Source organism: Branchiostoma lanceolatum, chromosome 12 (genome assembly GCF_035083965.1).
Source record: "Branchiostoma lanceolatum isolate klBraLanc5 chromosome 12, klBraLanc5.hap2, whole genome shotgun sequence".
Classification (NCBI taxonomy): domain Eukaryota; kingdom Metazoa; phylum Chordata; class Leptocardii; order Amphioxiformes; family Branchiostomatidae; genus Branchiostoma; species Branchiostoma lanceolatum.
The window spans coordinates 15609872-15625309 of NC_089733.1; the positions used below are offsets into that span (position 1 = coordinate 15609872).

The following is a 15438-nucleotide window of genomic DNA, read 5'->3' on the forward strand; positions in this document are numbered from 1 at the left end:
TGTGTGTTTGGTTACTCACATCGACCATCTCTGGAAGAGCTCTAGTGTAGAAAGCTTGGTTGAAAGTGTTGACTGCTGTCAGCTGTAGTAGATAGGCATTGTGGAGGTTGTGGCACACGGAGAGGTAGTGGCTCTGGGGAAAATTGGAGAAAAACTATTAGCATTACAAGTAGGGAGGACTTCCATCGCCTCAGCCTACACCTCGTGAGTCCGTAGGACAGAGGCACCTGGCGAGCGGCCATCAATCTCCCCCACACTTGTGCAAGCACGTCCAACCCCCAGGTGATGGGCAACAGAAGACGTTAAACCGAATAGAGAGTGTCACTGAGTGAAATAGTTCCTCAGTATATGTGTTTCCAGCTACGTAGAAGCCACTATCAAACACTACAGATAGGACCTATGCTACAGGTACATCTACATTGTGTTTCCAACTCTATAGAAGCCATTTTCAAACACTACAGATAGGACCTATACTACAGGTACATCTACATGTGTTTCCAACTCTATAGAAGCCATTATTAAACACTACAGATAGGACCTATACTACATGTACATCTACATGTAGACTGTAGAACCCATTATTAAACACTGCAGATATATATATAGGACCTATACTACATGTACATCTACATAATGTGAGGTCAGCTAAAACATCAATTGGCATTGTCCATTGGGAAATCAAACACACAGAACAAGGGAGATGAACATGTTTACGTACTCTGTGGGATTCTCTGGAGTCATGTTTGGCTTTTAACCAGGCTTCTGTATATTCTTTGTGTACCTAGGGAGAGAGAAACATTATCATAATAGCTACATGTAACGTTGGGCAACATAAATTCGGGATTTTTCCGATAATGGTTGACTGAAATCAATCTAGCAGAACAATAAACCATCCTTTTTTTCTATTATTCTGTCAGTATCATGTACTATCTTTGCACTAATCATATATATGGTAGATTTTGTCTCTAGTCGTGCTGACACCATAATATTTCAACTTGAAACTACCGTCCGCCGCACGCACAATGACGGTGCTCTCGGACAGTGGTGAACATTAATTCGGGAGAGAAGATTCGTCTTGAATATCTTACCGCTAATCACATTTTATACAGCAGCTATTCGTTCCATCCTTGGCTTGAGGAGAGTGCTATGGATATAGACGTGTCCAAGTAAAAAAAATTGACGAAAAAACGGCCGTACCGCACACATACGGCCTCCGGGAACAACCGGTGTGTTGAGTCGGTAGAACGTTACTCAAAGTTCACCCCCACCGTCATGGAAATTTGTACATTATTCATCGGGGCGTTAGCTGGATGCCGTAGAAATGGTAATACTACTATGTCCATGTGTTTCTGCTTGTGCTAAGAGCAAACTTTGAGGAAAATATCGCCATCAGTCCACTATCACACACAACATTTGGACAAAAAAGTGTTCCTCGCAAACGTTTGTCGTCTGCCGAATAGCGCGGCGGGAAAATTCACCGTAGTGCCGTAGCCATTGGTTGTAGCAACAAAGAGGCGTTTTGATGATTAAACACACTTAGAGTCCAGTTGTAGGTTAGCAAAAGAGATTCTAATAAGTTGTATTGTAAATAATTGTGTTGAGCAGGAAGCGGATGTGACATTTGTCTTATAAACCAGCGAACAACTATGTGGTATAGTTCTCCCACGAAGCCCTCAGACTGTGACAATAAGGGACGGAGAGTTTTTGACGTAGCCAACTTCTAATGCATGGTTATCGAAACTTTTCAGACAGTGTTCTGAATACGTTGGTCTGTCAAGTTTGCATTTCTAGCGGTATTACTGATGTTGCATCTAGCACATATCCCTAAATACCCCGTTTTCGAAAAATCCCGAATTTAAGTACCCCGCGAATTTATGTTACCCAACATTAAATGTATTCAACACTTACCAATAGGCCACACCAATTTAATTTCTTGGTTAACAGATTTTTTTTTTAAATTTTAGCAAAAAAAATTTCTTGGTTAATGGAATTTTTTTTTAATTTTAGCAAAAACAAAATCATGAAAACAGAAGGCTGGGGTGAAAACTTGCACCTGCCCCTGTTCACTCCCTGAAACTGTGTGCACCAAAGTACAAACTTTCCTGAGATTCTGTTTTCCTGTTGATTTTCAATCTAGCATTTTTTTAAAATTCCGTTCACCAAGAAATTAAAACGGTGTGGCCTTATCACACTGACTTGATTATATGAATGACATCTGCATGCATCAAGTTTCGTCTCTTCACCCCCAAAAAATATTGCAACCATATTGTAAATTGTACAAAGATGCTGCAAAATTAGCAAATATACATGTATGTTGTAGATTGAAAAAGTGGATCAGAAGGTGGATACCTATGAGCTACTCATAATGAAGAACATGAACAAAACTTTTAAGTATTACCGGTACTTGGTATACTACTTTCTGTGCATTCAGTCAATTGTTCAACCTTCCTGACCACTTAGATTTCATAATGAAGGTAATTTCTTTCCCAAACTTAGTGCATCAAGGTCCTCATGCTTTGTTTACAGTAACTGTTATACATGTGTACATACAGCACAACAATACACAAGCATTTAAAAAAAATAAAAGATAGGACAAATTGTGATCCCGAAAGCTGTCCTTGTCAGGGTCGTGTGGCGTAACGGCAGGGTTTTTGGCCCAGAACCCAAGGGTCCCAGGTTCGAATCCCCTGACGCCACCGATCTTGTGCCCTTGGAAAAAAGACACTTTACACGACTTTCCCCACTCCAGCCAAGTGTAAAAAACGGCTATATTATGTGTGTGGTTCACGACACCAGCAATAGCTGCCTGTGTCCCATGTGTATTGCACTGTTGCAATTCCAATAAAATCTAAAATTTAAAAAATCTGTCCTTACCCTTTGTAGTTCTGCTTCAGCCTTTTCTATATGTGTTTCGTAGGCGTCTCTAAATCTGTGCATTTTTCGGGTCTGTCCCCTGTTGGACTCCGCCAACTGACCCAGGGGTTGACTAACATTCTGCACCAATGAGCTGGCTAGTTCATGGGACACCTGAAAAACAACAATAGTGATTCTTCTCATCATGGAAGCTCATCTGTGTTGGTAGTAATCATAGTACAATGCTAAACTTTCTTCCAACCTATAGCTACCTTAGTGTTGGAAGAAAGTTTAGCACTGTACAGTGATTCTTTTATTTGCAAATTCATGCCCTTAGGGCTTAGGCTAATTTCAAGGGTACAAACAGTAAAAACATAAAAAGTGTCTATTCTATACATCAAACTGATGTTTCTACATGCATCTGGGGGGTTTAACTTCTTTGGAGGCCATGGCTAATGAAAAGTCCCACGTTTTTGATTACTGTGGGATTTGTGATTTTAGTAGAAATTTTTGTTTTTTTTCAATATCAATAATACCGTATTTCTTCTAATGAAGGCAATACTTTTTTGACATTTCAACCTTCAAGTTGGCACTTCAGGTCAAAGCCAAAGTCCGGTAACAACATTATCTTCCACAGAAGAGTAGAGCAAAATGTCACACCTAGTCAAAGCATGATAGACAGATTATATTTTAACCTTCTCCCTGCTGCCAAACTCTGTAACCGATAGGAAATTGGGTGCCAAACAGCTACTTCAGTGTAACCTTTAGCACTATTAACCTTTAGCACTCTGAAGTTACCGTTTGGCACCCAATTTCCTAATGGATACAGAGTAAGGCAGCTGCTATATAAACGGCTACTTCAGTGTGCTAAAGGTTAAGAAGAAGAAACTAGAATTCCCGTTGCTGCACCGGTATGTAACTTGGCATATCGTTTGCTAGGTTGTGTGTGATGATGCACATTGTCTATTTTACAATGTAACAGTGACTATACGATCACAGCAAGTAGCAAAAGAATCTGCCCTGTATCTGCTTACGACATTCGGCGATGTGGAACAGATTTAAAGCATGGTCTCTATGGGAGGGTAGTACCACATGCGTGTCAATATAGGGGTGCAATTACGATATTACATTGACGATAAAAGCAGCTACGGTGTGAAAAAGACATTGTGCATTACCACGCCCAACCTGGCAAATGATGTGCCAAGTTACACACCAATGCGACGACGGGAACGTGAGTTAAAGCTGCGAACGCGCAAACAAAAGCATTTCCAATACTCCAAGAAGGAGGTCATCCTCCTTCCCGGAGTAATAAGTAGTGACAAACATTATACTGGAGAATTACTTACTTGTGCATCAGATTCTACTTCTTCTAGCAGGACGTCCCAGCATTCAAATAAACTGTCTGGATATTCATGCCTGGAACATACAGGTGAAAGTAGAGCATTGTTAGGCCACACCAATTTACTTTCTTGGTTAACAGATTTTTTTTTTAAATTTTAGCACAAGGACATCATGAAAACAGAAGGCTGGGGTGAAAACTTGCACCTGACCCTGTTCACTCCCTGAAACTGTGTGCACCAAAGTTCAAACGATTCTGCGATTCTGTTTTCATGTTGCATGGGAAAACTGGCAGTTAAAATGAAGGATGCTGCCTTAAGAAATAAGCTTGAAAGCACCACCTAGCAGGTTTTGTGGTTATTGCAGGCTAGAGATTACCATAGTCAAACACCACCGTGCAATTCATCATTTGATACATTTGATTCAGATATTAAATAGGTCATCTATGACATACAAGCACAAAGGAATGTTTCAATTTTACAGGGTTAGATTTTGTTGACTTTTGCAGTGCACATCAACTTACAGAGTTTATTCAGTAAAACAAATTTTTCCAGCCAAAGTATAGATGAAATATACCATAGCTACATCGGCTAACAACTTTCTGATGCATAAAAAAAATATTTTTACAAAATTTCTTAAAGTCTCCAACCAAAAGACATGATGTGACATTTTCTGCAGTCAATAATCATCATCTACTATATATATATATGTCTATATTTTCTGATGATAAGATATCAAGATTAAATTTCACAAAATTGAAGAAGTAGACAGATCATAACAGCTTTCTCTTTTCCATATTTAGGCCACACCAATTCAATTTGTTGGTTCTCAGATTTTTCGAAAATATGCTTAAGTGGAAACATGTCTAATAGAAAGCCAGAGGACCAGGTTTACACCTTGGGAGCACTCAGTTTTATGGATCGAATACAGTCACATTCAAGTTCTCCTTCCTGCCATCTGTTTTTATGTTGTCTACTTGCTATATCATCATTTTAAAAAGTCTGAGAACCAAGGAATCTAATTGGTGTGGCCTAACATATAGAAATGGGAAATACGGCCTATTCTAAAGAAAATGACGTCATCTGTTGGAGGGATCCCTAGAAATGAGAGTAACCTTGAGGGAGCACCAGGAAGTCTGCATGACGCCATTTTCCATCCACAATTTATTTCCAGCCATTATAGAGTACATTTAGCATGCCAAGATTTATGTTGTTACATTTTACCTCTAGAAATTGAGGTCAGCGGTATCCCCATGAAAGACAATACTTGTATTTCACAGGTTTTTGACAAAATCAAATGGAGACATGGCATACATACATACATGTGCACCACACAGGGCTAGAAATTCATTTTTGGAAATACAAAATTTACATGCACTGGTCACCTAAGATAAAAATTTGTGTATACAGAAGTAAAATTGGCCATAAGGTAGAGTGTCAGCAATATCCTAAATCTTACTGCCTCACTGAAGAGCTTTACTTGAAATTTTGTAGCTAACTTTTTTTCAGAATTTCTAACTATTGATACAACATAGGTTTTCCTATTTTTTTGACACTGAAATGCCAAGAATTCATTTTGTCAAAAGGCAGGGAATGCTCATCATTTTAAGAGCAACATTTTCATTTGCAAATGACCTGAATTTGAAACAAGTAAGGCTTAACCTGCTACTAGATACATGTACTATACCATATGTCAAGGGGACCAATAATTTGGACACTTTCAGATCATAATAAAATCAATATAATATCATGTACATCTCAAGCTAGTCTTAACAATGTTGTACCATGCGGTATCAATGATAGTGTGCATAGTTTAGAGGACCCCTAGACCAAGAGGTTGGGAGTTTGAATCTCGGTTGTTTTTGCTCATCCAAAATGCATGCTCCTGGAAAGGGGGTAGTCTTTAGGACGGGACTCTAAGCTGTGGTCCACTGTTCATAGTACTTGTCGAAAAGAGCTAGGGGAATTTTCCTGGTATAATGAACTTGTAAATACTGTAAATAGAGTCTGTTTTCTCTGTCAGGACCAGTGGAAGAATAGCTCTTCAGTGAGGTAAACTGGTTTGTGATCATTTTCACTTGCTATAAAGCATGAAAGAAATATTTTCAATAGTGTATCGCAAAAGGTGTTGATACCAAACATAAAAGTACAAAATATGCCCAATATATTTGCCTGTGGCACTGATATAATAGATTATGTGAATTTATATTGGTTAATGAATAAAGACCTGGGGTACCAAAGTGGACCTGATGGTATCATGTCCTAAATGATGCAATATGAAAATCAATAATAGTCAATGTCCATAAAGGCAGTAGAATCTTAATTTAAAAGGAACATCTACCAGTCAAGCACTGTAGGGGATATGAGTCAAGTGGGTTCCTTACTGGACTGTGGCAAATTACGCTAGACACCAAAAAATTGGCAGAAATTCACAAAGTTGGCAACGATATATTGAGGAAAGAGAATGTGCAATGTGCAATGTACTTCATTTCAACGAATTATGATCTATAACTGGGGGTATTTTAGACTGCTAAAAATGAAAAATGAATCACCCACTGCACTGTAGCACAAAGTCAGTGCTTGAAAAGTGTGTGCACATGTTTGAAACACCTTGCAGCACAATAGTAGCATTTTCAGCACCTTGGAAAGTACCACACACATTACTGTAAATGCAGAAATGTTCACAGTGGCTTTATGCTTGCAGTTTTTGTGGTAAACTCTTCGTCTCAAACTTAAAACCACCACAAAATTTATTGCCCTTCTACCCCCTTATCTACTTCTGTACAAGTGCGAACTTAAAACCACCGCAAACACTCCATTTTCTCCCTACTGCAAAATCAAAACCATGCAAACTTAAATGCATTTACAGTATTGTTCTAGGTTACTTGATACAAATGCATTTAAAAGGCCTCTGTAGGTAACGAAATCAACCCAAGAATACCTTCACCTCTTAGGCAATTAGGCAAGTACAGTCATGCTGAGGCAATCGCTTTGCACAACCAGCTGTTGCAATGGGGTTGGCCTGTAAAATGGGCTCCAAGCAAGCAGAAATAAATGTGTACAATTTGCCGCCTTCAATTCCATTGCATCAAACATGCTGAGCATGTATTTTTTTGAAAGGGAAAAATGATCCATAACATCTCCTCTGAATTGTTTCACTCCAGCAGGAAAAATGAAATGATCTTGTTTCTTTAGTACCGTATCACGACGGAAGGTGGAAAATACGCTTGAAATATTTTACCGGTTCCTTAAACTTTACAAAGATCATCAATTTTGAGAATTTCGAGTTTGAATACTCTTATATACATGTATCAGCCCATTTTGCATGTGTCAGGTAACTGAGATCGTATATAGATATAATAAACTACGTACACGACTCAATAACTATGATCAGATATGCCTCATTGGAAATCAATAGATTGTGGAGAGGGATAGGATATTTGATATGGTGTACAATATCATACATGCTCCAGCTTATGTTATCTGAGTGTATGATTGGGGAAATATGCACAATTTTGTGGCACAGCAACTATGGCTATACATCAGTTTCAGTGCCTAATGTACAACGTAGTCAGCTTTCATGTCTGCTTCTTGCTGTGAGGCCTGGATTTATATAGAATTGAGAGCAGAAATGATACTGGGTCAGACCGAACCTTTTAGAGAAATTAGAGGGATTGCATGAAAAATGGGGCACTGGGGGCTAGTACATTTCATGAGTTTTGCGTAGATGTGCAAAATATATGTCATTATAAGGGCCACAATTACAGTATAACAATATTTGCCCCAAACTAACATTGCAAGGCTGTAGACATAGTAGCATTGACAGACAGACCACATCACAAGAACTGTGGAACATGGCCAAGTTCATCGCGATGGCGCAGTGGCAGGGTGTTTGGCAAGGTGAACCCTGGGTTCAAATCCGCGTCCCCTGATTTGTCTCATTTACATTGGGCCCTTGGGAACTTTACATGACTTTCCCCACTTTAATCAGGTGAAAGTGAGTACCTAGCTTCGGTTAGGGACGTCCCTCGGATAATATGTTAAATGGAGGTCCCGTGTTTGAGGAAGAAAGAAGAAAGAAAAAGACCTAATTATGATAATAACAATGAATAACACAAAATTTAAGAGTCTGAATTCTATGCTTCTAAGCCTTAATCCCACAGGCTTTAATTCAATAGTTTGAAGTCATATTACAAAGAACTTAAGATTTAATCTTAGATTGTTGTCTTCCCATATTGGGTTCCCAAAGGAGAAAGAAAAAGGCATTGCATACAAAATTGAAAGCTGTGCTTTCACAAAAGGACTAAGGCAGCAAAATTCTTTTAAGCGCTGCTGAGAAACGCTGGAAGATCAATACGCATACAAGGAACTCTAAAATTTAATGACATAGAATGGGCACATCCCTCAATTGCACAGTTGACACGATAGCAGTCTCGGTGGGAGATGGAGCAATAGGAAATGCCAGCGGCTACAATAAAATTCTTCATCCAGCAATTTTAGAATTTCATAGGCAGTGCATCTTGGTAACAGAAATACCATCATGGCAGAAACAACAAGCTCTAGTTTTTCACAGACTATATTCGGGGTGGGTACAGGTACAGAAAATTTGGGTCCAGGTATGGTCAAGGTCCAGAGGTCCAGTTTTTTAAAGCCAGTCCAGCAAAACATACCGGTTTCATACTGTGTGTCGGTACCCACTCCTAGACCATTCATATTGAAATGTAGTAAATTAGAACCGATCTTTATCCCAAACCAATTCTAGGCTGGCCTACAACTGTTGATCCACACGTTTTATCACAAAATAAGGCAAAGCACTGAAATGTGGACATCGATATGGGATTGGGACTATTTGTGCAGGCAATTTTGACCAAAACCCATCTACGTTCATATGTACAGACATTCTGGGAGCTAGTGAATAGCCATTCAGATATTGCTGAGCAAGATTTCCATGTATAGGTATGGGGATAGAATACTAAATAGTTCACCTTACAAGTCTAAACTTAGATCGTTGAATATCCGTATACAATGTGATATAAGGTATTGAATTTTTCCTGTGCCCAACCATGAATAATTTTATTGATGTAAAGTAGAATTTGCACCTGAATTTAGCGCCAAACGAAGCCAGCCTACTGAATGGAACATGATATGTAGCCTTTGATGTAGCATAGAGCTTCAACAATACCCCCATGCAATACAGTGAGCAATCTTGCACCCTGTACAGGAATTTATGACTAAGGCCACACCAATTTAATTTCTTGGTTAACGGATTTTCATTTTCAATTTTAGAAGAAGAAAAGAGTAGGCTGGGGTGAAAACTTGCACCTGACCCTGTTCACTCCCTGAAACTTTGTGCACCAAATTAAAAGCATTCCTCTGAGATTCTGTTTTCATGTTGGTTTTCCAATCTACCGTTTAAAAAAAAACAATTTATTCCGTTAACCAAGAAGATAAATTGCTGTGGCCTAATGAAACTAATGGTTGACTTTGTTTCTGTAACCCATAAGGCCTGTATAAGGACAAGGATCCCTCAGACTCAAACACACGCACCAACGGATCAGTACAAGATTCGATGCACTCTGGTAGCCTTTGCAACAGGCAATTGGTCACATTCAAAATGGACCAAAAAACAAACACTTAAGATCATTCATGATAAGTACTTTAACACTCTACATCATGTGTAGCTCTGGGACAATGACAGCGCTGCGATGGAATTTGACTTTATCTTGTCGGTTTCGACTTTATCTTGTCTTTCTCAAGAAATGACACTCTACATTATTTCTTGCTGGAATATTTTACAAGTCACCTTACAGCAGAAAGATAATTTTGATAAGATCATTTAAGATATAAGATTCTGTTCAGTCATCATTCTGTAATTTGACATGGTTCAGATGGTGACATTTATCAGATTGCCAGCATTATGGATGATGTTGGGATCATTGACATGATATTACAGCTGGTATTTCCATCTCAGTAATCAATTCTGCTTTGGGATTCAAAATAGGGAAAATTTAATGTGGTTCCAGCAATGGTGCACAGATCTAGAAGAAAAACACTGCAAAAACAAGAGTTCCGCGACCTCATACAAATGTATCTCCATGAACTATTCTGTTTATGCAAATGACTTACACATTTACATAATATATGCTTAGTCATAAACACCTTTATCTAACTTAGACACGATGCAATATTGTCAGTCCTATCATTTTCCACTTGGATGAATTATGGTACTTTTGCATTGATTATGCAAATTAGGAATTCATTCGCATAATTGGTATCTGCTGATGCTCCACTTCCCATAAACCACATGTTATATGTATTTTAGTCTTATACTGGAAAACACTGTAAATATAGATTTTCCTCATTAGTTATGCAAATTAAGTGTTGATTAGCATAATTTGCACATCACTGTGTACATCTACGTCTATGCTATGCTACCAGCATACTAAATATCATAGAAACCCGTCCTCCCTTTGTTCAGTTATTCTCCTTAGAAGATTTTCACAATAACGCCACTGCAGTTCCAGAGCAAGCTGCTAGGGGGCCCAAACCTACACCACTTTTTTATTACATCACACACTATCTGCCACCCAAAAATCAAGACCACAGCACGTCCAGGTCAAAAGATACAAAAACGGAAGTTCTGCTGCAGTACCAAGGTCACATACCAGGGGGCCCAAAATCAACTTTGAAGTTCGGCTTCACAACACCTACCCACATACCAAATAGCATTGTAATCCATCCAGAGGTTCTTGAGTTACAAATGTATGCTGACTACAATAGTCCGGAAACACAAACACAAACACACACACACACACACACACACACACACACACCAAAAACAATATCTCCATTTTTTCATGGAGATAATAACCAATGAAAAACTGACATGAAATGTTCATAGATTCCGAAGTAACTGGCTGGGATTTGATGCTGTTTTTTGGACGTTTGGATGTTGTTTTTTGTGATGTATTAACTATGACATTTTCCCATTCAATTGTGAAGCACTTGTATTCTTTCAAACATGATATTTATCTCCTTTTTGTTACCTGACAATTCAAAGTGCTGATGATAGAAATATAGAAACTCAAATTTGCATACAAAAGAGCGTATTCATTTTCAAGAATTTTTGGGTGACCAATAACCGATAAAAATTTGTTACTTGAAGTTAGCCTCAAAACATATTTTTCTCTCAAAAGAGCCCTAACACTAAGCAGTTACGATAACTGCTCAACCTAGTGTATTACTTCAATGGCATTGTTCCAGCAGACAAACTACATGTAGGAAAGACATCAAGTTGAACACAGCTCCTTGGTTCCCAGGCATCATCATTTAAGATTTCAGCAATTATAGTTTTCTCCTAACCATTTTGGTTCAGTGTAGTCTTTAGCTCTCCTCTTCTAATTTTTATCAACGATTTCGTTTAGTAGCAACAAGCCTCTACAATTTCTAGCGGATTGTGTTTTCCTCAATAGTTGGCTCTGTACAATGCAAAACAGAAAATGTCAGTGCCTTTAATGATAACAATTAAACCTATCATATCAATTATTCACACCGATCACATAAATCTACAAGCTCCCAGTAAAGTGAGGTTGTGTGGCATAACGGCATAGCATTCAGATTACAACCAAGTGGTCCCGGGTTCGAATCCTGTCATGACACTTATCTTGTGCCCTTGGAAAGTCACTTGACACCACTTTCCTCCCCAACCCAGGTATGAATGGGTACCTAACTTTGGTTGGGGAAGATCGTATTGAGGCCAATGGCATCAAACGACTGCCGCCCAGACCCTTGCAACAGTTCCACAAAATGCAAGTGTGGATAGAATATGTATCCGTTGCTATGTATGTGTATTATGTGATTGTAAACCCTGAATAAATTCAGCACTAGAAAAGCTGACATTGCACGAGTAATTATCATCGAGGCCTTCTCTGGTTATGATGTTCATCCACATACATCCACATGCAAACATACATGTACAACCACAAACAAAACCTTCTTGCCAAAGATAATATAGAATGTAACTCCTACAAATGTTATTTAACAACAAGTTGCTAGGGGGCCCAGAATCTGATAATTTCCAGGTCCAATCATGATCTACATACATACCAAATATGAAGACAATCCATCCAGGTCTTCTCAAGTTATGCAGTTCACACACACACACACACACACACACACACACACACACACACACACACACAGAGACACACACACACACACACACACACACACACACACACAGACACACCAGGCCTTCTTGAGTTATGCTGTTCATCCACATCCACACACACACACACACACACACACACACACACACACACACACACGCATATATACCAATGGTAACAAAAACATAACCTTCTTGGTGAAGGTAATCATTTAGAGTGTAACTCCTACTTACCAGTCTTTCCTCATTGCCCGGTTCCGTTCCCTGAAGGTCTCACACACCGTTTGAATCTGCGAGGCATTCTGCTCCTGGATTGCTGCCACCCTTTGTGAGAACTCCGCAACTGAAAAAAACAACAACATCCATTTGAAACACACTGCAAACAAAAACAGTCTTCTGTATCTGTATCTGTATCTATATAGCCGGTATAACTGCCCTTCGGCATAGCACACCAGCTTCTCCTAACCATCTGTGTACAGTGTAGATTCTAGCCTTCTCCCCTCAATTCCGATACTAAGTGATGATCTATATCAGGAATGCTTGCAATAAGCTGCAATGATTTCTAGATGAAACAGCTTTGCCTCCAGGATTGCAGCTACAATGTATCCTTTGGTAGAATTCTGGAACTGAAATGTTAAGACATCCATTTGAAACACACCACAAGCACAACAGTCTTCTAACAATCTGTGAATAGCATAGTTACATTTCAGCCTTCTCCGCTCATTGAAAATACTAAGTAATGATCTACATATTTAGGAATGCTTGCAAGAAGCTCCGATGATTTCTAGAAGATACAGATATGCCTCTTGGATTCCAGCAGTCATTTGGGAGAACTCCACAACTGGAAAGTAAAGACATCAATAGAAAAATACAATGACTGTACACAGTTACTGACAATAGAAGAGCATCCCCAGATACCTTACAACATTAAAAGAGTATGAAATGTTTGAACTACTTCGTTGGTAGTTGCCAAGAAGCATGTGAATCGCCGAGGTTGCTTGAATGAATGCCGCTCTTGTGGCCATCTTGAATGACTGGAGGTCCAATCGTTAAGATTGTGACCTGGTATTCTAAGACAGTGACAAAGTACGCACTGTCGCCTTAGACAATCATTCAAGTCGCTTCACAATACACTCAGCACATGAATCACAGGTGAATGGATGTTTGAGAACATTGTCGTATTGTCTGGAACAATGGTACGGTTATAGTAATACACCTAAGTAACAGGGAAAGTAGGTGAGGTCATATACTGTAACAAAGGTTCTGGGAACCAATATCAATTTCACTACAGAAATTTCTTCTTTCTTGAGTTTTCACATGAATTTAAATGGAGATGATTATTTTCTATATTCACATACTTGGATAATAAATATATTTTTTACATTATGTGTGATGCATAAAACAAATGCTGACTCTTCCCACAATACCATATACACACATGTACATTGCCACAGGGACAAATGTAATATATCATTACATTACATGGCACAGGGACAAATGTAACATATCATTATGATATGATCTCTTATAATGGAAAATGAAAAGTCAAATGATACTTACTAGAGAGTAAGTCAGTACTGTTGAAGATATAAAATGTAAGAACGATAAAATCCAGGTGAACTAAACACACACCTTGAAGCTCATAAATTTCTATGACCTTACAATAACTTTGACCCCAATACAACCTTGTAATGTAGGTCAAAATAAGGTCATGGTCATAATAACTAATAAATTTGACATGCTGGTGGTTATAATTAGGGAAAGCTACTGTAAATCCATGTTCATCCTTTTCCTTACTGGTAGAAGCTAGTATGTAAGGGAGACTAAGAGGAAGAAGCAAACATATAAACAATCAAAAGCCATTATGTCACTGGGTTTTTTTTGGCTACTGTTAATGCATGTACTTTAACAGGAACATACAGGTGTACTTCTGTGGTATAAGAAGAAAGGAGGTTTTCACTGCGTTTTGAATTTTTGATACATTGGAAAACACGTATTGGCTAACGTCAGGAATTTTAGGAGAAAATGTCACCAATTGGCCTCGAAAATAAAACCATCCTAAACATTTCAAGACAAAGTGATTGATATCAGTTTTTATTGCACAACGCACATCATCTTTATATCCCTAATTAAATTGTTATAGTACTGACATATCTTTTGATGTGGAAGTTGAAAAAAAAGAAATATCCATGCAGATTTTTGGCCTGCTGTAGTTGAAATACTATAACAGCTCTACAGAAAACCTTTCCACGGCCTCACTCTATCATGCAACTGTTTGGCTGCCATCCCAGCAGTGCTGTTACAGCAGACAGTTCCAGCCTGGAGAGTTGGACATGGACATGTAGCTGACAGTGATGTATCAACACCCCCAGGGTAGCGCTATAGATGAAAAACTAGGGCGTTAGTTGTCTGGTCTGTCATTTTTCTTCGCCACAAATTGATTATATACTTCAAAACTCTGCTTTCGTGCTGATTTGTGGCATGCCACATATTCATAACATACAGGTAGTAACTTACTTACTCACTATCTGATTTATTGTGGGTTGTTCCCTGTCACTTTAGGGTCAGACGTTCTTGCATATAGATACACATTAGTCAAGTTGTACTATCATTTTAAAATTCAAAATACCTGGATGGACTTATCTTAAGAAATAAAGGACTTGAAGTGCTGTACCCTTCTTCTCTAGTTACAATATACACCTGTGCACCAAATGTTAATGATGTAACACAATGTAACTTCCACCCAGGGGTATGACATGCCATAACTAGCTACAGTGCTTCAACGACATTATGTGACATTGGTTCCACACAGATTTTGAAAAGTGACCATAAAAGACAGAATATCCAGTTCAGAAAGGTTTTTACACATACTAGTTTACTTAGCCTTTTAAGATTTATGTGCTGTCTACATATCGTTCAAGATTAGATTTAAACAAATAATTTTGGTTGACCTTATGTCTAATTTCATAAAATGTAACGAAATGAGTTTTTGACCAGTATCACCGTAATTTCAATGAAATATCAAACACCAATCAAGCATCAGTACTAAAAACAACATAGGGTTCAGCACCATGGACAATG

The 15438-nt window shown here is 38.5% G+C and overlaps 1 protein-coding gene across 15 annotated transcripts in view; it reads right to left on the reverse strand.

The window, feature by feature from the left end:
- LOC136446610 (uncharacterized) overlaps window positions 1–15438 on the reverse strand; it is a 102630-nt gene that overhangs the window by 33474 nt on the left and 53718 nt on the right. For all 15 annotated transcript variants that reach the window (XM_066445075.1, XM_066445064.1, XM_066445072.1 and 12 more), the window contains exons 2-6: window positions 12592–12700; window positions 4200–4269; window positions 2875–3027; window positions 719–781; window positions 20–133 (exon numbers count right to left, since the gene is read on the reverse strand). In XM_066445075.1, the coding sequence (XP_066301172.1) occupies window positions 20–133; window positions 719–781; window positions 2875–3027; window positions 4200–4269; window positions 12592–12605 (414 nt within the window). In that variant the 5' untranslated portion in view covers window positions 12606–12700. The remainder of the gene's footprint in view (window positions 1–19; window positions 134–718; window positions 782–2874; window positions 3028–4199; window positions 4270–12591; window positions 12701–15438) is intronic.